This window comes from Macaca thibetana, chromosome 10 (genome assembly GCF_024542745.1).
Source record: "Macaca thibetana thibetana isolate TM-01 chromosome 10, ASM2454274v1, whole genome shotgun sequence".
Classification (NCBI taxonomy): Eukaryota; Metazoa; Chordata; class Mammalia; order Primates; family Cercopithecidae; genus Macaca; species Macaca thibetana.
The window spans coordinates 5,396,725-5,420,920 of NC_065587.1; the positions used below are offsets into that span (position 1 = coordinate 5,396,725).

A 24,196-nucleotide genomic window follows, 5' to 3' on the forward strand; every position below is an offset into this window, starting at 1 on the left:
GTATACAATTGTAGAATGATGGTCTGGTCACACGGCCAGCCAGCTAATCTTCCCAGCCTCCATTCACCTAGGTGTGGTCACATGACTGAATTCTGGTCCATGGGATACAAGCAGAGGTGAAATGCACTTTCCATGCCATGTTGTCATGGAGAAGTAGCAAGCCGACCCCCTTCTTTTTTGGCCAGGGCATGGCAGGATTGGTGGAGGCCGGAGCAGCATCCTGGACCACAAGATAGGAACTGTGTGGTGGCGGAGAGGACAGAGTCACAAGCTGGAAGGAGTCTCAGCAGAGCTACCATATGAGCTTGCACTTCTATGAGAGCAGAAATGAGCCTCTGGGTTTTTTTGTTTTTTTTTTTTGTTTTTTTTTTTCTTTTTGAGACGGAGTCTCACTCTGTCGCCAGGCTGGCGTGCAGTGGTGCAATCTTGGCTCAGTGCAAGCTCCACCTTCCGGGTTCAAGCGATTCTCCTGCCTCAGACTCCCAACTAGCTGGGACTACAGGTGTGCACCACCATGCCCAGCTAATTTTTGTATTTTTAGTAGAGACGGGGTTTCACCATGTTGCCCAGGATGGTCTTGAACTCCTGACCTCGTGATCTGCCCACCTCAGCCTCCCAAAGTGTGGGGATTACAAGCGTGAGCCACCGCGCCCGGCCAAGCCTCTGTTGTTTTAAGGCCACTGCTGTTTCAGGTCAGTTTTAGGAGCCGGTCGAGTGAAGTGCCTGAGAGCCAGTTCTCCTTGGGTTCAATCCCAAGCACCCATAGTTCCTGGGGGTATGACCTCGCCAAGCCACTTAACGTGTCTGTAACTCAGGTTATTCAACTAGAAAATGTGAGTAGTAAAAATACCCATCACCAGCTGTTGTGAGAATCAAATTAGTGAATTCTACATGAAGTGTGTGGATTTGCACATAGCTTTGCATTTGGGAGCAGTAACTATTACTGCAGCTGAACCTTGAGTCTGTGCGGAACACAGGCCCACCTTAAACACCACCTTAAATACCACCTCTCCCTAGGGTGGCCCTGAGCAGGCCCGTGTTGAGCTACTTCCCAGAGCCCCACCCAAGACCTTCGCCGAGCTGAGCCGAACAGAAACTAATATTCCTCACAGAAATACAACGGAGAGGTTAGATAATTGTTTTGTCCACAGTGGACGATTACAGCTGAAGGGTACTTGTGGCCCAAGGAGTGTATTTTTAAAAAAGCAATGTGACTCTTTAAGGCTGTCACTCTTTATACGTGAATGACGGGAACAAGAGTGTCTTCCTCATTATCGACTTCCTGTATTAAATTGTGTGAAATAATCTCCCGTGGGTTGATTTGTATAGACTTCATTCATGTATTTTTTCCTGATAACAAAACGAGAAAAAAAGTCAGCAAATGTGTATACTTCCTAAATATTCTGTCTTTCTTTTTTTTTTTGAAAAGGCACACAAACTTTTTATTAGTATGTTATCCCCAAAATACAGAATACAGTTCACATCTAATGAGCCCCCCTAGAATGATCCATCTCAACCACTCCTCGGCGGCGAGGGTCATTTGATAATTACACTGCAGGTAGATGAGGGACTTACACCAGTAACAGTTGGGGACATAGGAAAATTAAATCTCCATGGGTGTGACTGTACACTTTGTTCACCCCATTTGATTTGTCAGATCATTCTTTTCTTTTTTTAGAGACAAAGTCTTGCTCTGTCATCCAGGGTAGAGTGCAGTGGTGTGATCATAGCTCACTGCAGCCTCTAGCTCCTGGGCTCAGGGCGATCCTCCTGCCTCAGCCTCCCCAGTAGCTGGGATTTCAACCATGCGCCAACCATGCCTGGCTTTTCAGATCATTCTTTTTTTTTTTTTTTTGAGACGGAGTTTTGCTCTTGTTGCCCAGGCTGGAGTGCAATGGCACAATCTCGGCTCCCTGCAAACTCTACCTCCCGGGTTCAAGCAATTCTCCTGCCTCAGCCTCCCAAGTAGCTGGGATTACAAGCATATGCCACTGTACCCAGCTAATTTTTGTATTTTTAGTAGAGATGGGGTTTCACCATGTTGGCCAGTCTGGTCTCGAACTCCTGACCTCGTAATCTGCCCACCTCGGCTCCCAAAGTGCTGGGATTACAGGTGTGAGCCACTGCGCCCGGCCCTCAGATCATTCTTAATGCTCCTTTTTAGGCCCTCAGCAGAAGTGATGATAACAGATGGACCAACCAGCAACCAGACATCTGATTGGAGAAAATATTCCTGGGCCCCTCCTGAGTTTAAGCCAAGAGCTTGATAAATAAGTAAATAAATATTGTGTTTTTCAGTTGCGAGTTCACCTATTTACTTGCATTTGACATCTTCCTGTAGCTGGAACTCTGAACTCTTGGGGTCCTGTCTATAACCAAGAGACTCCAGGCTTTTTGGGGGCAGCCCAGGGAGCCCCTCTCTCTGCCTGGAAAGCCATCCCTGAGTAGGTAATGCCATCCTCCTCCTGGGTCTCAGCCATGAAGCCTCCTCCAGGAAGCCTTCCTGACTCCCCCAGCAGACTCAGTGTTCTTCTCTGGGGCTTTCTGGTGTGGAAAAGCCCCATGTACCCTGTGTGGACAGCAGTGACCACACAGGTCACTGTCATTGGGTTGGGTCTGTCAACCCAAGCCAGCCCACTTGAGGTCCACAGTGTCCAGATGAGGACCACCAGGCCGGGGTGTTTCCCCTCCTGGCCCCTCCTTGTCCTCAACCTCCACAGCCCTGCAGTCCCTCCACCAGGTCCCCCACCTGGCCCTGGTCCCACCCAGCACTCACTGCAAACGCTGCTCCTTGGCCAGGCTGAGGTTGCTGCTGTCCAGAGCTCTGCGCAGGTCACGCTGCTGCCGCCGCTGCTGCCGCTCAAACAGCAGGGCGGCGCGGGCCCCCTGAATCCTCCGCCGGTCCCAGTCCAGGTCTCGCTGGTGCTTTTCTTCCTGGAGCCTCTGGAAGGAAAAGAGGCGGCTCACCACTGCCTTTCCCCAGAGCCAAAGAGCCCCAGGGGATTGTCTAGGGGGCCTGGCTTCTCATTCTACAGATGGGGAAACCAAGGCTCAGAGGAGGGGCAGGTAGGTGACCAATGTCATGCAGGAAGCCAGAGGAGACCCCCAGCCTGCCCTCATTCCACGTGGCCTGCTGTCCTCCCCCATCAGGAGGTGCTGGCTGTCCTCCTTCTCCTGAAGGCATAGGAATTGAGAAGGACTCAATTCCTACCACAGCCTCCACTCCCGGCTGCCGGGCTCCCAGGTGCAGGCCGGGCCCAGAGTCTCCCTCCTCAGGTCCTCAGGGGGCTCCCTGGCTCGGTCAGCAGTCAGATGCCACCTCCAAGAGCCATGGCCAGCTGTCCCACAACTGAACGCAGATCACCTGGGCAGCTTCTAGAACATGCACACACCATAGCCTCACCCGGTGACAAGAAGCTCATGGTCCCAGAGGGGCACCCCGACCCCTGAGTTGCTGTGTTTCAGCTCATTCCTCACTGCCCTCCTCACTGTGAAAACTACGGGGCCTTGGAAGAGGACGCTGGATTTGTGTGGAGGGAGGGGCACTTGCCCACGTGTTGTCAGCTTTCTTAGGGCTGAAGACGGGTCCTCTTTGCCCACTTTTGCCATTTTTAGGGCAGAGCCTCCTCCCGCCAAATAAGCAAGGATAAGTGTCCGGTGAGTGGCACGGGGGTCTGGGCGGCCCCATCCTGGGACTGAGGGCAGGCTGGTGGGCTTTGCCACCCACGAGGCAAGTCACCTGCTCTCACGAACCTCAGTGTCCCCCGCTGTAAAGCCAGGCTGCTGTCAGGAGCCCGGGGTCATCACAAGAGCTGCTTGGTGGCAAACAGGGAATGGCATGGGAAACAGTCAGCCGGGCTAAGAGCAAAGCAGACAGCCCAGCTGTTTGCTGCGAGATTCCAGCCTTCCCAGTTACCTCCACGCACAGAAGGGGATGGAGGCAAGGACCCAGAAAGGAAGGGGCAGTATTTCTGAGTGGGGAGGTTTTCCCCCCTTTTGCTTTTCTGTCTTCTTAATTTTCTTTTTTTTTTTTTTTTTTGTTGAGACAGAGTCTCGCTCTGTCGCCCGGGCTGGAGTGCAGTGGCCGGATCTCAGCTCACTGCAAGCTCCGCCTCCCGGGTTTACGCCATTCTCCTGCCTCAGCCTCCCGTGTAGCTGGGACTACAGGCGCCCGCCACCTCGCCCGGCTAATTTTTTGTATTTTTAGTAGAGACGGGGTTTCACCATGTTAGCCAGGATGGTCTCGATCTCCTGACCTCGTGATCCGCCCGTCTCGGCCTCCCAAAGTGCTAGGATTACAGGCTTGAGCCACCGCGCCCGGCGTCTTCTTAATTTTCTATAAAAAATGAAAACTAGACAGCAATGCTGCTTTCAGGATGGCTGATCTTCTGTGCCAGACAGTCCAGGCAGAGCTGCGTCCTGAAGCACAGAGCAGGGCCCTGGACCCCAATTCCAGCCCCGGCACCCTTTCCACCTTAGACTACATCCTGAACCTCACACCCGCGGCCTGCGCAGGTCCCGGCCCTACTGCAGCCTCCCACACACATGCACCTCTGGCCTGCAGGGAAGCAGGTGGGCGAGCTGCCGTGCCGACTCCTCATGCCCTGGTCCACACCACCGCCACTGTCCCTCCTCCTCCCCAGACCCACCAAATCAGAAGCTCACACCAACTATGCACCTGCCAGCCCAGCCTGGCCTCTCCCACTCACTCTCTGCAGGTTTGAGGCCCTCTCCGGATCTCTCCAGCCAGGATTCTCAGTGGTTTCAGCATACACAGACAGCCCTCTCCTGTCCCCAGCTGCTCAGTTCTCTCGCCTCCTCTCCGAAGACCTAGTCCCGGCTTCACCTTCTCACCCGCTGGGCACACCCTACCAGTGGGTCTCAAACCTGAGTGGGCATCAGAATCCCCTGGGGGCTTTTGAAATCACAGACTGCGGGCCCCACCCAGCCGATGCTGCAGGTCCGGAGACCCTCCCTTTGGGACCCTCCACCCTTCCCTTGTTATTACCAATAACGATGCCCCCACAGTCTCACTGCTCTAACCCACCTCTTCCACTCTCTCCAAGTCCCTGATTCCAATGATGATGCCCCCCGCGAAGTGTGACCTCCAGTCCGCTGGCCGCCACTTTTCCAATCTCTCTCTGGCCCCCTGGTTAGTCTCATGGAAGACGCTCCCAGGCTGCTACCCTCGGTCCCCTGAGTTCTTCACTTGGTCAGGCAAGCAGTGACCACGATGAATCCGGCTAAGCATGGGTGGGGACACCCCGACAGCACTCTCTGGGGTCACTTCAAGGTTATGACTATGACCCCCCAGTGGGCCCTGGGCACTGTCCGACCAGCCTGTCCCCTTCCTCCAGACTGTTCCCTTTCCAGTTCTTCTAGATGACCATTTACATTAACTCCCCCCAACCCTGCTCACTTCCACTTCTAAAAGGTAGAAAATGACGGTCACTTCAGTGGTCCTGAGCCACAGTCCCCAGAACAAATCAATTTCAGGTCTCATTTCTGTTCACCCACAAGCTCCTGCCCTGACGCCCCTTCCCGTGACTCCAATGACGGCTCCGAACTCCCAGGCCACACCAAGCCCTCAGCTAGCACTCCATGTCCCTTGCTCTCTGCAGCCCAGGGACATGGCTCCAGCAAGTGTCTCCTCAGGCATCAATGCCCCCTCTACTGCATCACTCCGGTTGAATGACAAGCATGCTGTTATTTCTACAATCAAGACAAACAAAAACCTTCCCTTCACCCCACGGCCCCCACCAGCTCCCACTCCATTTCTCTGCACCCTTTACAGCAAACGCCTTGTAAGTGCTGTCTACACGTGCCATCTCCATTTGTTTCCTGCCTGTTCTCTCTTGAGCCCACTAGGCTGGAGGCCCCACTCCTCTGCCAAATGTGCTCCTTCCTGACAGGGTCCCCGGTGACTGCCATGGTGCCGGATCCAGCGTTTAGCCTGCAGCCTGGCAGCAGCGTTTGACCCAGGGGTTCTCCTCTCCTTCCCTCCCAAACACCTTTCCTCACTTGGCCTCCAGGAAACCACGGCTTGCATCTGTCCACCTCCCTGGCGGCCCCTTCTCAGATTCCTTTGCTCTTTATAAATAGTGGTGGTGAGAAGAGGGGTTCTGAGTGGGGAGCAGGACTCAGTCCTCAGCTTTAAATACTCTCTGTAGTGCCGGGCATGGTGGCTCACGCCTGTAATCCCAGCACTTTGGGAGGCTGAGGTGGGAGGATCATTTGAGATCAGGAGTTTGAGACCAGCCTGGCCAACATGATGATACCCTACCTCTACTAAAAATATAAAAATCAGCTGGATGTGGTGGTGCATGCCTGTAATCCCAGTTACTGGGGAGGCTGAGGCAGGAGATTCACTTGAACTTGGGAGGCAGAGGTTGCAGTGGGCCAAGATTGCACAACTGCACTCCAGCCTGGGTGCTAGAGTGAGACTCTGTCTCAAAATGCATGCATACATACTCTCTGTAGGTGACGACTCACATTTATGCCTCTGGCCCAGACCTTGTTCTGAGCCCTGTGTTACATATCCAGCTGCCTCCTGGGCTTTAATTGGAGGTTGTGGCAGAAAATACTACTTGTCTCCCAGTAACCATTTTCCATTCTTCCTTGGTAAAAGAATCACCAGCACTTCACTGCTTGGAATAAACACATTTCCTTGACTTTTTTAGAGTTAGGGGCAACCTTGTGACTAAGTGTTGTCCAGTGAAATGTAAGTGGAAATCTCCTTAGAGTGTTCTCCATTCCTCCTTCCTGGTAGCTGGACTATGCATGTGATGGCTGGTGCTCGAGCAGCCATCGTCCACTAAGAAGTGAGAGCCAGGAGCCAAGGATAGCAGGACATCAGTCAATGACCACAGAGCTGCCATACTAGCCCTGAACTGTTTTCCTGAGGATTTACTTGCAAGAGAGAAAGTTCTATTTTGTTTAAGATGCTGTTATTTGTGGTTTTCTGCCACATTCAGGCAAATCTAATCCTGATACAGATCTCTAATGAACTTTGCACACTTAATATATCCAAAATTGTAACTTTGATTTCCACCCCTCCCACCCCATCAACCTGCTCCTCCCACCATCTTCCCTATCTCTGGAAAAGCCAATTCCATCCCTCTAGTTGCTCAGGCCACAGGACCTGGAGTTGCCTTTAACTCCTCTCCTTCATACATCCCCACCCAAACATTCATCCGATATTGTCAACTGTACCTTCAACATAGATCCAGAATCTGACCATTGCTCAGCAACCCCACTGCCTGCCCCGTGGTCCCAGCCAGCATCGCCTCTCACTGTGAACACTGCAGAGGCCTTCCTGGAGATCTCCTTCCTTCCCCTTCAGCCCCTATAGTGTTCGCCCTCAATACAGGAGGATCATGCTGGGGGTCCTGTTCAACCTAAGTCAGATCCTGTCACTCCTCTGCCCAAAACCCTGCAGAGTTCCCCATCTCAGTCACAGAAGAGGCCAAAGTCCTCCCCAGTGGCCTGCCAGGACATTGACACTCTGCCTCTGAGGCCTCAGCACCTGCCCCTCTCCTCACTCCACTCCAGCCACCAGGCTCCTCGCTCTTCTCTGAGCAGGTCCGGCAGGGTCCTGCCTCAAGGCCTGTGCCCTTGCAGCTCGCCCTGCCCAGTCACCCTTTTCCCAGGCAGACACATGGCTCCCTCCCTACCCTCTTTTGGGTCTTTGCTTCAGTGTCTTCCCAGTCTACTGTTCTCTTTCTTGGCACGCCTACTCCTGATGCCACATCATATGGGTGTGAGACTATCTGGCTCTTGTCTTCCCCCCCCCTCCCGATTAGAAGGGAAATTCCTTGAGGGCAGGTCCTAGGGCAGAGCACAAGGCCTGCTACAACTACATTTGTGCCTGGAAGGCAGCTCTGCGGGCTCGGGAAAAGGGGCGGGGCAGCCACCAGCTTCTCCTGGACTTGCTGCTTCTGGACGAGGCGGATCTGCTCCAGCTGCTCCTGCGTCATGCCCTTCCAGCGGTCGGGGACCACACGGTGGGGCCCGAAGGAGCTGGCTGCCTGCTGCGGGTTCTCGGAGAGCAGGTCCCCACGCAGCAGGTTGGTGATCTCAGTCAAGTTGTCCTCTTGTTCTTGCTTTTTCTCTCGCTTTTTCCTTTCCACTGACTCAATGGCCTAAGCAGGTGAAGACATTAAAGAAGATGGTCCGAGTGACCCCAGGGGTATTCTGACACCCAGGCCAGCAAACCTCATTGGGGGCCCTTGAGGGGAGGATATGCTAAGGGCAGCAGGAGTTCGGTGGAGGGGAGACTTGTCAGGCACGGATGCGGGAGGGTCCTTGAACCCCTGGCTGTCTGCACACTGCTGGGCGGGTGGGCTGGACTCGGGGGATCACCACCTGTTGGGTGTGTGCATAAGAGCTCTGGGTCTTGCACGAACTTGCCAAGGCAGGGAGCTCTCTCCTTGGATTAGGCCGCCACCCCACATGGGCCTGGCCCCAACCAAGGCACGGCTCTGTGCCCCTGGCAACCCTTGGACATCTGTGGGCTGCAAAGAACACTCAACAGAGTGATTTACAACAGTGGTGACTTCTAAATGGTAGAAAATGCACTGTCACTTCAGTGGTCCTGAGCCGCAGTGTCCAGTACAAAGCAATTCCAGGTCTCATTTCTGTTTGATTCCCTGGGGGGTTTCTGGCTGGGTGACCTGCACCAAGTCACCTCCCCTCTCTGGGCTGCAGTCATTTCTCCGTAAAGTCGGAAGATGGCTTTTAGGAGATATGTACTTGGGATAACAGTTGTCCTCAGTAACACACGGACAGGGCAGTTTGCAAGGAGCTGGCATTCCACAGGTGCTCACCGGAGGCCAGCTTGATGGAGTCACACAGCACACACTTTGTAGCTAGACAGGCCCAACTTCAAATACTGGACTTGCCACTGAGTACTCCCTAAGAAAGTCAGCTCATCCTTCCAAGCCTCCTTTTTTTTTTTTTTTTTTTTGAGATGGAGTCTCGCTCTGTCAGAGTGCAGTGACGCAATCTCAACTCACTGCAACCTCCACCTGCCACGTTCAAGTGATTCTCCTGCCTCAGCCTCCCGAGTAGCTGGGATTACAGGCCTCTGCCACAACGCCCAGATGATTTTTTGTATGTTTAGTAGAGACGGGGTTTCACCATGTTGGCCAGGCTGGTCTCAAACTCCTGACCTCGTGATTTGCCCATCTCGGCCTCCCAAAGTGCTGGGATTACAAGCATGAGCCACTGTGCCCAGTCTCTTTCTGGTTTTTAAGACAGGGTTTCACTCTGTTGCCCAGGCTGGAGTGTAGTGGTGCACTCACAGCTCACTGCAGCCTCCACCTCCCAGGCTTGAGTGATTCTCCTACCTCAGTGTCTCAAACAGCTGGGACTCTAGGGCCGTGCCACCACACCCGACTAATTAGAAAAAAGAATTTTAGAGACAAAGTCCCACTGTATTGCCCGGTCTAGTCATGAACTCCTGAGCTAAAGTGATCCTCTTGCCTCAGCTTCCCAAAGCGTTGAGATTACATACATGAGCCACCATGCCTGGGCCTGAGCCTGTTTCTTTGTCAGTTAAGTTGGATTAATCATGCCTCTGTGGGAGGGCTGTTGAACACAGTGACTACTAAGAGCAGCTAATTGTTGCTAAAATTAAAAATAATAGTCAACCAGGTGGATCACCTGAGGTCAGGAGTTCAAGACCAGTGTGACCAACATGGTGAAACCCCATCTCTAGTAAAAATACAAAAAAAAAAAAAAATATATATATATTAGTCAGGTGTGGTGGAGTGTACCTGTAATCCCAGCTACTTAGGAGGCTGAGGCAGGAGAATCGCTTGAACCTGGGAGGCAGATGTTGCAGTGAGCTGAGACGGCACCACTGCACTCCAGCCTGGGCGACAGAGTGAGACTTGGTCTCTAATAATAATAACAATAATAATAATGACCATCATCTGCTGAGTCCTGATCATGTGCCAAACTGTCCTGACCTGTCACGTGCATTACCATGTGAGTCCTCGCAGCCACCTTACTAGCAGGTGTGATGGCCAATACTGCTGACCATTCGCTATCAACAGTGTTCTTCCTGGGCACGGGGCAGAACTACGTGTCCTGCCCACTTAGAGTGAGCGTGGCCATGTGGCTTGCTTTCATTAGTGAAATGTGAGCAGGGGCAGCAGTACTGCTCCTGGGAGGATGCCTGGGGGGACCAGCCACATTCCTTCCCTCCTGTGCTGCCAGGATCCTCCGGCTGGCAGTCGCTCAGTCCCAGGGCCTGGGCTCCAAAGTGAGGATGCCGAGGAGCAGGCCTCACAGCCAGTCCACGGTGGGCAGGGAGCATGCATGGAACACCAACTTTCTGTTTAAGCCACTGAGACTGGTGGGTGCTTCTTACCCCAGCAAAAGGGTAAGCACATTCTCACTGACACAGAAGGGCGTTATCGCTTCCTCATTCTGCAGATGATCAAACCGAGGCAGTGGGTGGCCTGCCCAAGGCTGCAGGGCAGAGCGTGGTCTCGCACCTGTGTGGTCAGGCTCCAGAGCCTGTGTGTCAGACCCTGATGCCACAACTGACACACGACGCCTCTCTGACGAAGTGAGCCCCAGCCCAAGAACTGGAGGCCCTCAGTGCGTCCTTCCTGTTGAACTGGACCGGCCTTCTTGGGCTTTTCTTTTGAGGATAGTTATCCAGAACCTTGTACTAATATCCCAGGTTAATCAAAAAGCCCAGTTCTAGTTAGGAACAGAGCTGCAGAAGCCGGAGGGCGGCTCTCCCCAGTGCAGGAGTGTTTGTGATGGCGCTGCCTCGCGGCGTCCACATGAGGAGCTGGGGGCTGAGAATACCAGGCAGGCTGTAGACGCCCATTCAACATCTTCTAGAATACAGGAATGAATCAACTGATGAAGGAGACAATAGGGTTTAGCAAAAGCTACCCCAAAGCCCAGCAGGAAGGGCTCCATAAACACTGGTTGAACTGATGAATGAATGAGTGAATTATCATCATCATCATCATCATCATCGCTTCCATAAACGAATGAGCGGATCACCAGCCAACAGTGGACTAATTGTCAAGGGTCACATCCTGCCATTCACTTGCAGTGGGGACTGGAGCGAACAGACCCCCGTCTTTGGGCGCCCTCTGTAAAATGTAGGGCAGGGATGGATGATCTGTAAGACCTTTGCAGCTCACTGGGTGGTGAGCTCGGACTTCAGATGTCTTGCTTTGCCCTTTGGTCCTCCCCAGCACCCAGTTGGCTCTCCTCATTCCTCTCCCCTGTGTTGAAAACTCACATTCTCTGGTGTCTGGTCCAGCCTCTCTAGGATTTTTGACTGCCTGCCCCCACCAGGAGGACAGTTTTGAGCTTGTATCTCCAATATATTTAGTTCACAGTGTGGTACTACTATATTTTAATGACAGCACATGCTTATAACTACATATGAACATAGAAATCAAAAGCGATGAGGTTAAAAATAAATATGAAGCAGGGCTCTGGTATCTGCTCTCCCACAGATCCTGCACAGCCTTCTTTGGGGACCATAGTTCTAGTTGACAAGCGAACCTGATCAACGAACCCAGGCAAAGTCCCCACCCACCAGATAATAGAATTGCATTTGAAAAGAAAACCTTGTCAGGGGAGGGAGAGATACCAGGATGAGCTCTAATTTCCAAAAGGAAAAGAGGGCCAGATGTGGTAATCCCAGCACTTTGCGAGGCTGAGGCGGGAGGATCGCTTGGGCTCAGGAGTTTGAGACCAGCCTGGGCAACATGGCAAAACCCTGTCTCTACAAAAATATACAAAAATTAGCCGGGCACGGTGGCGCGTGCCTGTAGTCCTGGCTACTTGGATGGCTGAGGTGGGGGGATCACCTGAGGCTGGGAGGTCGAGGCTGCAGCGAGCCGTGATCGTGCCACTACACTTCAGCCTGGGCGATGGAGTGAGACCCCGTCTCAAAAACAAAAAAACCCAAAGAAACAAAAAGAAGAACCTACTTCAGCAACTTCAGCATCAGATTGGAGGGGAGGGGAGTGTGTGGGAGGAGGGGAGGGGAGTGTGTGGGAGGAGGGGAGGCAGAGTTTAGAGGGGAGGCAGGAGCTCTCAGGAGGCCCCATTGTCCGAGCTCATCATGATCTTCTTCATCATCCCCGCCATTGGTGAGCAGCCCAGTAGCTGTTCTCGGTAAAGGGGAAGTCTGAGAGGTGGGAAGAACGGAAACCAGCACCAGCCATTGGAGCAGAGCTAGGTGGTAACAGTCTAGGGTAATGTCACCATCCTTATGTTACAGTAGAAGAAACTGAGGTGTAGAAAGGTGAGCTGACTTCCCCAGGTTACATGGCTAGTTTGGCGGGTTTCCCTCCAAGATTCAGAGCTAAGGGACAGGACTGGGTCTCATCCTTCTCCATAATCAGGCATAATCAGGCAGCCCATCAGGGTCTCTGTCAGGGCTGGTGATGTGACCAGGGAAGCAGGCAGAGACTGGGATCCCAGGGAGGCCAGAGAGCCTTGGGAAGCCGTAGTGGGCTCATCCTCCCCTCCGGTCATCGAGCCCGGGGTCTCGGAGTACGTATACCTGGCTCTTGTTGAAGTCTTTCACAGATGCACAAACCGCCTTTCTGGTGGTGCCTTCCAGCTTCTGTAGGTGCTTGGCTGCCTCATCAAACTGCAGCCTTGTCTCTGTGTAGAGGGCCTCTGAAAGGAAGCAAGAAGCAATCAGACCAACCTGGCCACGGGAGCGCCTTCCCTCTGACATGTGGCCTTTCATGCCTTTGCCTCCTACCACGTCCTTACCCATGAGGACAGGAACAATAACGAAAGGACCTGCCTCTGAGGCTGTGGGAGAGTCAAGCTCCCAGAGGAGTGCTAGTGATCACCACTATGCTGGGGTCCTGGGATAGGCTGGTGGTGTGCCCCTTGCTGTCCTGCTCTATCCAGAGGCAGCTACATCCTTACAGTGGGCAAGAGGTACTCTACAGCCCCAGGAAATGACGTTTGAGACCTGCAGGACAAACAAAGTGGGTTGGGAGCAGATGCAGAGGTTTTGGGAAAGAATTCAGTGGAATCCAGAAGTGAAAGAACAAGAAACCCCACAGGACTCTACAGAGGAAGTGGGGCCAGATGACAGATATTGTGGGGTGACAGGAGGACTTGGTTAGGCCAGTGAGGAAGAGAAAGAGGAAGAGGAGGAGGTGAAGGGGTCAAGGTAGAAGGTCCAAACAGAAAAATGTGAAGATTTGGAGTCAAAGAGAGCAGGCTCACATCCCAGCTCAGATATTTCCTAGCTGTTAACCTCAACTATTACTTAGCCTCGCTGAGCCTGTGTCCATACCTGTGAAGCAGGACACACTTCCTTCGCAGAATTATTATTATTATTATTATTTGAGACGGAGTCTCGCTGCGTCGCCCAGGCTGGAGTGCAGTGGCGCATCTCAGCTCACTGCAACCTTTGCCTCCTGGGTTCCAGCGATTCTCCTGCCTCAGCCTCCGGGGTAGCTGGGATTACAGGTGTGCACCACCACGCCCAGTTCATCTTGTATTTTTGGTAGAGACAGGGTTTCACCATGTTGGTCAGGCTGCTCTTGAACTCCTGACCTCAGGTGATCCGCCTGCCTTGGCCTCCCAAAGTGTTGGGATTCCAGGCGTGAGCTACTGCGCCTGGCTTGCAGAACTATTAGGTTAAAAAAAAGTCATCGATCAGGTTTCTTCATTCAAGTATTTGTGCCCTGTGGGTCTCCTCACTGCCTCCAGAAACAAAGACCAAACTCTCATCTTCGATTCTGGCCTCTGAACAGTCAGTCAGCCTCACCTCTCACCGTCCATTTGTTCATTCATCCATTTAACATAGAGCCATGGAGAGCCGAGCATGGGGGTCCCACTTTGCTGGGCACAGGATACATAATGGGGAGTAAGACAGAAAGGGCTTTTCCTGCCTTCCTGGAACTTGCTGCCTAGAAGAGGAGACATCAACCAACACAGGAATCCAGAATAAATGTATTAATGCCAACTGTAGCAGTGACAGGGAGGCAAGGATGGAGAGACCAAGAGGAAACATGCTGGGGGTGCCTGGCTGAGGCGGCTGAGGTTAGGGAGGAGGGTAGGGGATTGCTCCTCTGGGAGCAAATGCCGGTCGAGACCTGGAGGACGAAAGAAGTGGGTTGGGAGCAGGTGCAGAGGTTCTGGGCTGGGAAAGGATACAGTGGAATCCAGAAGTGAAAAAGGAAGGTGGCAGGAACATAGCAAGCAGAGGGGGCGGAGTCGACAGTGGAGAGGTGGGCGGGGCCCAGCATGCAGAGCCCGTGGGCTGCAGGAGGATTCTGCATCTCTTTCCAAGTGCTTGGGAAGCCATCAGTGGGCTTGAAGCTGGGATCGACGGGGTAGGGTGATGCTGTCCAACCCCGCATTTTTGTTTTTCTTTTTTTGAGACGAGTTTCGCTCTTGTTGCCCAGACTGGAGTGCAGTGGCAGAGTCTCGGCTCACTGCAACCTCCACCTCCCGGGTTCAAGTGATTCTCCTGCCTCAGCCTGCCAAGCAGCTGGGATTATAGGCACATGCCACCACACCTAGCTAATTTTTGTATTTTTAGTAGAGACAGGGTTTCACCATGTTGGCCAGGCTTGTCTCAAACTCCTGACCTCAGATGATCCGCCCACCTTGGCCTCCCAAAGTGCTGGGATTACAGGCATGAGCCATCGTACCTGGCTGAACCCCACATTGTTTAAAAGTATCCCTGACTGCTGTGTTGGGAATGGATCAGAGAGGGGCAAGAAAGGCAGTGGAGGCCATCAGAAAGATCTCGGCAGAGGTCTGTCCAGCTGAGGTGGTGGCTTGCATCACAAGGGTGACAGCAGGGATGAAGACAAGCGGACAGTTCAAAATATATGCAGGAGGTAGAAGGGACAAGAGTTAGAGATGGCCTGGAGACGGAGGTGGGTCATGGATGATTCCCTAGACTTCTGGTTTAAGGGCAAGAGGTACCAGTGAGTGGGAGGAGAAAGATGGACAAAGGAGCAGATGCAGAAGAGGATCTAGGGCTGCTTTCCAATATGTTGTGAGGGGTCCCGTGAGATGTCAAGGAGACCGCTGAAGAACCAAGCATACAGCTGAAACAAAGCCTTTTGGCCAGAAGTGGAAATGTAGACCACTTGGGAGATGGATGAACCATACAACATGTCAATGATCAAGGCTATGGAGAAAAATAAAGCAAGGGGATAGGGAATGTGGGGTGGGAAGAGGGTACAGGGTTTAAAATAGGGGTTTGGGGAGGCCTCACTGATAAGACAGCATTTTAGCACAGCCCCGGAGGAGGACAGTGGTGATCCCTACAGATACCTGGGGAAAGACATTTCTAAGTAGAGGGAACGGCACACGCAAAGGCCCCAAGACGGAAGTGAGCCTGATGCACTCATGTCTGAAAACAGCAAGATAGTGTGGAAAGAATGGAGTGAGAGGGCAGCATAGCAGGAGATAAGGCCAGACTGTGAAGGCATTATAGGTCCCCGAAAAAAATCGTTTACTCTGAGTGAAATGGGGAGCTACCGTAGGATAAGGGGAGAGACCCAAAGAGCAGCTGAGAGATACTTTTTGTTGGTTTGTTTGATACAGTCTCTCTCTGTCGCCAGGCTGGAGTGCAGTGGCACAATCTTGGCTCACTGCAAGCTCTGCCTCCCAGGTTCATCTGCCTCAGCTTCCCGAGTCGAGTAGCTGGGACTACAGGTGACCGCTACCACGCCCGGCTAATTTTTTGTATTTTTAGTAAAGATGGAGTTTCACCGTGTTAGCCAGGATGGTCTCGATCTCCTAAACTCATGATCCGCCTGCCTCGGCCTCCCAAAGTGCTGGGATTACAGGCATGAGCCACCGCGCCCAGCCTTTTTTTTTTTTTTTTTTGAGACAGGGTCTCACTCTGTTGCCCAGGCTGGAGGGCGGGGGCACAATCAGGGCTTACTGCAGCCTTGACCTTCCAGGCTCAGTGATCCTCCTGCCTCAGCCTCCTGAGTAGCTGGGACTACATGGGCACGACACCATGGCCAGCTAACTTTTTAATTTTTTGTAGAGATGAGGTCTCACTTTGTTGCCCGGGCTGGCCTTGATCTCTTGGCTTCAAGTGATCTTTCCTCCTCGGCCTCCCAAACTGCTGAGATTGCAGGCGTGAGCCACTGCGCCCAGCCCAGAGATGCTGATAGCCTTAGTTCAGAACGGGAATGTTGGAGAGCAGGGAAAGTAGCTGAAAAATGGAGAGAAAAGAAGGAGTCAAGATTACCTGGGCTGGGGCCCGGGCAGCTAGAAGAAAGGAGCTGTCACGGATATGGGTAGAAGGTCAGGTCTGCGGAGAAGAACAGAGTTATTGGACTTGTGCTGATCTTGCCAAGTGCATTAGACATCCAAGAGAAGTTAGATGGATTTATGAGTCTGGATTCAGGGAAGAGTCCAGGCCGGAGGTATAAACCTGAGAAATGATGGCCTATAGGTGGCATTTAAAGTCATGAGACCAGACGAGATCACTCAGGGGTGAGTTTAGCTGGTAGAGGAGAGCACTGGTGTGAACAACATCCAGAGGTTGAGTAGATGAGAAACCAACAAAGGACCTGGGTGGGAAGGGAACTAATAAGTGTGGTGTTCTGAAAGCTGAATTGTATGCGGACTTCGAGGAGGAGGAGGAGATCGACTGTGTGCTGTGCTGGTGTTAGGTCAAGATGCAGATCGAAAACTGACCTTGGATCGGGTGACACGGAGGTCACTGGTGAGGTTGGCCAGGGCAGTTCCAGTGGAGCAGGGAGGGCATAAATCTGGTAGGAGTGGGTTCAGAGAGAATGGGAGAAGAGGATCTGGGGAGACATCACTCATGGAGAGTAGACTGGGAAAGAAGAGGCTGGGAGGAGAATGAGCCGAGCAAGGAGATTGCAAACTCACAAGCAGAGAGGAGGGGCTCAAGAAGGCCAAGTGTGTTCCTCTCTGTGCCCGGTCCCTGTTTTGTCTTCCTCATTGCTCCTCACTATTTCATCGCCCGCTGACACACCCCAAGAGAGCAGGGATGTTGCCGTCTTCCTTACCAGGTCTTCCCGGCACAGAGGTGGCTGGGAGGATCAGTGCTGCTCGAGTGCAGGCATGAAGAGGAGCTGGGAGAGCAGAATGCTACTGACCTCAGTGAGGATGCATTGGGCTTTCTGCAGTTCCCTCAGTGAGAGGCTGTTTCAGGCCTTGCAGCCTTTACCCAAGAGGTTCCCTGGACTTGGGGAGGCCTGGTGAGGGCATGTGACCACCATGCCTGCAACTACACCCCAAAGTCCCCCGTAGGAACTTCTACCACGGCACCCAAGAGACTTAGGAAGACCTGCATCTTTCCATTCATCTTCCCAGCAGACTGGGAGGGCAAGGACCGAGTGTGAGTTACACACCAGCATCCACCTAGGACCGCACCAGCACACCAGCATCCACCTAGGACCCCAACACAGCAAGTGTTTCCTGCATGACTGAGGCATGATTCGAGACGTTTCCCTCCTGGAGGGCAGGCTCTGACTTTTCTTTCCCCACAGGGCCAAAGCAGCATGTGGCTGTGCACATTAGTAGGACTTTAAAAAAAATCCCACAAAAACTGTAGGGTTGCTTAAAACAACAACAACAACAAGAAAAAAAAAAAAAAAAAACAGAAAAACTGTAGCGATGGTTTGTTGAAGACAGCGTTGAGACAAGCTTGTCTCTTCTGTTTCATTACCTGCGCATTTTTGTTCAGCACGGGCGTTCTTCCATTCCCTTTGCTGCTGCAAAGACCATTCTCTGTTTTGTTCCTCTTGGAATTTCTTCCTCTCGTGGAAGTTTAAATCCTCTCCCATGAATTTCTGCATTCCTGATATCGTATTCCGAATATCATTATCTGACTGCCGGGCTGGAAGATCTTTCTTAAGGGCTAGGGGGTCAGACAGATCAAATTCACGGCGAGTTTCTGGCTTCTGAAAGCTCTGCTGGAAGTCACTGATAGCCTTACAGAGATTTTTCCTATCCCTCTTTATCCGGTTTTCCAATATACACATGATTTTGTCATTTTGCCTCATTTCAGCAGCTGGAAGAGATATAGTACATCCATAAGCTTAGGATTCAGTGGAAAAAATAAATTTGAATCCATTTTATTTTTTATTATTTACTTTTTTAGAGATAGGGCCTCATTATGTTGCCTGGGCTGGTCTCCTGGCCTCCAGTGATCTTTCTGCCTCAGCCTCCTGAGTCGCTGGGATTACAGAAGTGAGCCACTGAACCCAGCCCATGAATCTACTTTAAAAAGTATTTTTTTCAGTGATTGCAAAAGTAATACAACCCTCCAAAAAAGTAAGACAGCCATTAAAGGATTAGTATCTTGAATATACAAAGAGTACCTACAAATCAATTTAAAAAAACCCAAAAACCCAACCCAATAAATGGGTAAAGTGTAGGAACAGCCAGGCAAATCACTATAAAGAAATCTGAGGCCGGGTGTGGTGGCTCACGCCTGTAATCCCAGCACTTTGGGAGGCCAAGGTGGGTGGATCACGTGAGGTTGGGAGCTCGAGACCAGCCTGCCCAACATGGTGAAACCCCGTCTCTGCTAAAAATACAAAATTAGCTGGGCGTGGTGGTGGGCACCTATAGTCCCAGCTACTTGGGAGGCTGAGGCAAAAGAATCACTTGAACCTGGGAGGTGGAGGTTGCTGTGAGCCAAGATCACACCACTGCACTCCAACCTGGGTGACAGAATGAGACTCTGTCCCCCCTCCAAAAAAAAAAATAAACAAAAAAAATAAAACCAGGTAACCAATACACTTATGAAAGGATGATCACCCATACAAGTTGGGAAACATCCAATGAATTGAAGGCAAAATATTTAAAATGCTAACAATGGCACATATTAGTATGGATGTGGGGAAACAAGATCTCTCATTTGCGGCTGGGCACGGTGGCTCACGCCCGTAATCCCAGAACTTTGAGAGGCTGAGGCAGGCGGATCACAAGGTCAAGAGATCGAGCTCATCCTGGCCAACATGATGAAATCCCATCTCTACTAAAAATACAAAAATTAGCTGGGCGTGGTGGCGCACGCCTGTAGTCACCGCTACTTGGGAGGCTGAGGCAGGAGAATCACTTGAACCTGGGAGGCGGAGACTGCAGTGAGCCGAGATCGGTCCACTGAACTCCAGCCTGGCGACACAGCGAGACTCCATCTCAAAAAAAAAAAAAAAAAACCAAACAAAAAAAACACAAAAACCTCTCATTTACTGCTTGTAGGAGTGTAACTTGGTACACTTACAACAAAACAATTTTGCAATATCCCATAAAACTACCTTTGACCCATCAATTCCACTTCTAGGTATCCCTGTCACATGTGCTAGGGACACAATTCATGGACAGTCATCGCAGTAGTGTCCACAGTGACAAAACAACTGAAAAAAAAATCTAAACCAGCCATCAGTATGGGAATGGATGAAGAAACTGTAGTTAATTCATATAACAAAATGTCATAAAACAATTAAAATGAATACTCTCTAAATGTGTATCATGGATTAATTTCAAAAATACAAACCTGAATGAAAGAAAAACATATTGCAAATGGATCTATTCAATAGGATACCATTTACGTAAATTTTAAAAACACATAAAAATGGCCGGGCGCAGTGGCTCACGCCTGTAATTCCAGCACTTTGGGAGGCCAAGGCGGGCGGATCACAAGGTCAGGAGATCGAGACCATCCTGGCTAACACAGTGAAACCCCGTCTCTGCTAAAAATACAAAAAATTAGCCGGGCGTGGTGGCGGGGCGCCTGTAGTCCCAGCTACTCAGGAGGCTGAGGCAGGAACCCGGGAGGCGGAGCTTGCAGTGAGCCGAGATAGCACCACTGCACTGCAGCCTGGGCCACAGAGCGAGACTCCGTCTCAAAAAAAAAAAAAAAACACACACATAAAAACAATTTTATGTTGTTGTGAATACATACATAAACAGTGCAAGCATAAAAGTGTGTGGGGGCTGGGCCTGGTGGCTCATGCCTGTAATTCCAACACCTTGGGAGGCAGAGGCGGGATCACCTGAGGTCAGGAGTTCGAGACCAGCCTGGCCAACATGGTGAAACCTCATCTCTACTAAAAATACAAAAATCAGCCCAGCATGGTGGTGTGCACCTATAATCCCAGCTACTCAGGAGGCTGAGACAGGAGAATCGCTTGAACCCAGGAGGCAGAGGTTGTGGTGAGCTGAGATGGCGCCACAGCACTCCAGCCTGGACAACAGAGCAAGACTCTGTCTTAAAAAAAAAAAAAAAAAGCATGGGAATGATAAACACTTCTGAGGAGAAAGGAAGGGAAAATTAAGAGGTGGGGGGGTGTTGCTATATAAAAAACACAATTCTCAAAAAACACTCAAGATACCTGAAGCCAATTTGGCAAAATGTTAACATCTAGTCTGGTGGTGGGTTCCTGTCACATTGTTTTTGTAAGATTGAATTACCTCATAACTAAAAATATTAATAAAAAAGATAAAATGTTTGGAACATACAGAACAGTATAAAGGAGAAAATAAAGTTTACTCATAATTCTATCCCTCCAACATTACCACTGCTAACATTTTGGCATATTTCCTTTCTGTCTTCTTCTAAGCATATTTTAAAATATTTCAAAAACATAATAGCCCATTGTATGTACAATTTTGTATCCTGCTTTTTTTCTATTATAAAAATCTTTATGGTGTTTAAAAACACTGAAATTTCTTTTTTTTTTTTTTCAATTTATTTTTTGTAGAGATGGGGTCTTGCTTTGTTGCACAGGCATGTCTGGAGCTACTGGTCTCAAGTGATCCTCTAGTTTTAGCCTCTCAAAGTGTGAAATTTCAAGAATTGTTGAAATTGTTGGACATGATAGGGGAAAAGGAGTTCTATTTGAAGTGGAATAATAATACCTTGATTTGAATCATGTCTATCTCTGAGTCAGCTTGAGGGTGTGAGCGTGGACATATGTGTTGTCTGGTATAAACAGCTGTCCCCCATAGAGGGTCTTAAACTTTTGAGCAGAGAAAGTGAGTGTGTGTTTAAGGCTTTTCCTACCCAGTTTTTTAAGAAAATGGAGGAAAACATACATTTATCGTTAAAATCGATTTACTATAATCCACATTCGAATTCAATAGCTGTTTTTATTTTAAGAGAAGAAGAATCAGTGCATTAAGTTAACTGAGCACAAGGAATTGTGAAATTTAAAAAGAGGAAGAGTGTGAAAATGCCAACTTTTTATATATGTGAAGAAATGAGGGCTGGGCACAGTGGCCCATGCCTGAAGCTCCAGCACTTTGGGAGACTGATGTGGGAGGATCACTCGCACACAGGAGTTCCAGACCAGCCTGGGCAACATAGTGAGACCCTATTTCCATTAAAAAAAAAAAAAAAAGGCGGGGTTGGGGTGGGCGGTGTGGAAGACTGGAGTCTAAAGGCACACAATCCTAAACCAACAGATAAGCATTCAAGAAATGCTCACCAAAGGTTTCGTGTCTAGCTTTTTCAGTAGCTTCTTTTATCTTCTGGTCATGAACTTGAACATCCCAGGCTTCAGTGTCTCCCTATAAATGGAAAAACAGGGGAGAAGGGTTAGAGCCAGATAATTTTATTCAGTAATAACAATCCCACTTATTATTTTTAATCTCTGCCCCACTGTACACAAGTTGTAGAAAATCTGGCTCAGGGGAAGAGAACCGCTGGTGACTCCAGGCGAGCTCGAGACGGAGCATTATTGGGCCTGCTAAGGTCTCCTACAGCTTTGGCAAGGTCAAAGCATCGAATTCTTCCTCCCCTCAACCTCCTTCTCCCCCTGCAAAACCCGGTGCCGTTTGCAGCCTCCTGGCTCAGATGTTTCATCCTAGAACTCATCTCCTCTCCCCCTCCACGCCGCCCCTCGCCCGCATCTGCCGCTCTAACCCCGTCCCGGCCCCTGCCCTTTCACCCCAATGATCCTGTTTCTGGCGTTGAAGATCCGCTTCTGCCTGCACAGCTCCGCGTGCCTCCTCTTGGCCAGGCTGGCGTCCTGCCGCAAGTCCTTGGGCAGCGCCACCGCCATGGTCTGGGAACCCACGGAAAGCCTAAGGGGTTTTTAGAACACGCAGGATCAGAACAGACGACGAAAATAAGCAAGCTGTAGCGGAGGGGAGGTTGGCTCTCTGGGTCGGGCCGGAGAAAGACAAGCCTACAGCACTGTTTTCCATCGGGCTCCCAGCGACGCCTCTGAGGTGCAGACGCTCCCGCTCCCTCGGAAATGTCAACAACTCGTTGCTAAGGAACGACTCCGCGCTCCCCGCGCCTCGCTCTCTTCTCGCGACACTTGGCGAATCCCTTCCCGCGCTTTTTCCGCGGGCGCTTGAGGACGCGGGTGAGGCGTGGAGGGCGGCGCCATGGGCCACCTGGAGCTGCTGCTGGTGGAAAACTTCAAGTCCTGGCGGGGCCGCCAGGTCATTGGCCCCTTCCGGAGGTTCACCTGCATCATCGGCCCCAATGGCTCTGGTAACTGAGCAGCTCAGGGCGCCACCCGAGCGCCTCCGCCGCCCCAGGCGTCCAGGCCACACGTGGCCTGTGGGGTGTGGGCGGCTGCCGCGGGCGCCTGGCCGGCCTTCTGCTTCCAGCCCTGACCCTGACTGGATCCCGGCCTGGCCCTGGCCCAGCCCCTGCCCATCACCGCACCTCAGCCCTGGCCCTCGCCCTCCACCTCAGAGGTCCTGAGCCTTGCCCCTCCGCCGCACGTCGGTCCCCACCCTCGCCCCCCACCTCAGAGGTCCCGACCCTTCCTCTCGGGCCCCACTCTCGCCCCCCACCTCGGAGGTCCCGACCCTTCCTCTCGGGCCCCACTCTCGCCCCCCACCTTGGAGGTCCCGACCCTTCCTCTCGGGCCCCACTCTCGCCCTCCACCTCCTGGCTCCCGACCCTCGTCCGACACCCGGGGGGACCCCACCCCACCTCAGCCCCGGCCCTCGCCCTTCATCTCAGGGGCTCCCAACCCTCGCCCCCCACCCTGGGGCGCCCACCCTCGCCCCCCACCCTGGGGGTCCTGGCCCTTCCTCTCCCCCCCAGTCCCGCCCTGGGCCCTGTTCTCTGCCCTCACTCCTGCTTCTGGGACTGCTGTGGCCCTCGGCCCTGGTCACTCTCGTCCCTTTTTCCTTCTCTTCCGAAGTTGAAGTGAGAGGGAGCTGTCGAGGGGGTAATGGGTTCCAAGCAGCCAGAACCACCGCTGGATCCAAGGGAGTTGTTACCCAGGAATGTGGTGATGATGATGACCCAGTTTACTAAGCTTTTGCTAAGTTCCTGGCAACACGGTCTTTGGTTAGCCATGGCACATGGCCGCTATCCCCATTTTATAGTTGGGGAAACTGAGGTCTGGAGAGGCCAGAGGACTTGCGAAGGTCTCTATTAATAATACCAAAATTAGCCGGGTGTGGTGGCGCATGCCTGTAATCCCAACTACTCTGGAGGCTGAGGCAGGAGAATCGGTTGAACCTGGGAGGTGGAAGTTGCAGTGAGCTGAGATCACGCCATTGCACTCCAGCCTGGGCGACACAGTGTGACTCTGTCCAAAAAAAAAAAAAATAAATATATATATATATATATATAGGCTGGGCGCAGTGGCTCACACCTGTAATTCCAGCACTTTGGGAGGCCAAGGTGGGTGGATCATGAGATCAGGAGTTAGAGACCAGCCTGACCAACATGGTGAAGCCCTGTCTCTACTAAAATTATAAAAATTAGCCGGGTGTGGTGGCATGTACCTGTAATCCCAACTCCTGAGGAGGCTGAGGCAAGAGAATCCCTTGAACCTGGGAGGCAGAGGTTGCAGTGAGCCAAGATCGCGCCACTGCACTCCAGCCTGGGTAACAAGAGCGAGACTCGGACTCTAAAATAAAATAAATAAGATAAATATAAAATAAAATTGGCCGGGCGCAGTGGCTCATGCCTATAATCCCAGCACTTTGGGAGGCCGAGGCGGGCAGATCACCTGAGGTCAGGAGTTCGAGACCAGTCTGGCCAACATAGTGAAACCCCCATCTCTACTAAAAATACAAAAATTAGCCTGGCGTGGTGGCGCACACCTGTAATTCCAGCACTTTGGGAGGCTGGGGCAGGCAGATCACTGGAGGTAGGGGTTCAAGACCAGCCTGGTCAACATGGTGAAACCTCATCTCTACTAAAAATACAAAAATTAGCCTGGCGTCGTGGCACACGCCTGTAGTCCCA

General features: G+C 51.7%; 2 protein-coding genes across 5 annotated transcripts in view; one reads left to right on the forward strand and one right to left on the reverse strand.

Annotated features, from left to right (window-relative positions):
* Nucleotides 1-1,217: 1,217 nt before the first annotated feature.
* On the reverse strand, nt 1,218-22,237 carry RIBC2 (RIB43A domain with coiled-coils 2). 2 transcript variants are annotated; one of them, XM_050805941.1, is made up of 8 exons: nt 22,165-22,226; nt 21,921-22,056; nt 21,459-21,540; nt 17,690-18,034; nt 12,551-12,669; nt 7,914-8,141; nt 2,777-2,943; nt 1,218-1,350 (listed from the first exon to the last, which is right to left on the reverse strand). In XM_050805941.1, the coding sequence occupies exons 2-8, from the start codon at nt 22,032-22,034 to the stop codon at nt 1,272-1,274; spliced, it is 1,134 nt and encodes a 377-aa protein (XP_050661898.1). In that variant the 5' UTR covers nt 22,035-22,056; nt 22,165-22,226; the 3' UTR covers nt 1,218-1,271. The 2 variants fall into 2 exon arrangements, with proteins under 2 accessions (XP_050661898.1, XP_050661897.1); XM_050805940.1 differs by lacking the exons at nt 1,218-1,350; nt 2,777-2,943 and having other exon boundaries at nt 7,493-8,141; nt 21,921-22,237.
* A 76-nt stretch (nt 22,238-22,313) lies between these two features.
* The window catches only part of SMC1B (structural maintenance of chromosomes 1B), a 63,873-nt gene continuing 61,990 nt past the window's right edge, over nt 22,314-24,196 (forward strand). For 2 of the 3 annotated variants that reach the window (XM_050805820.1, XM_050805821.1), the window contains exon 1: nt 22,347-22,474. In XM_050805820.1, the coding sequence (XP_050661777.1) occupies nt 22,366-22,474 (109 nt within the window). In that variant the 5' untranslated portion in view covers nt 22,347-22,365. Of the gene's footprint in view, nt 22,475-24,196 lie in introns of all 3 variants that reach the window. The other variant, XM_050805819.1, reaches the window with a different exon arrangement.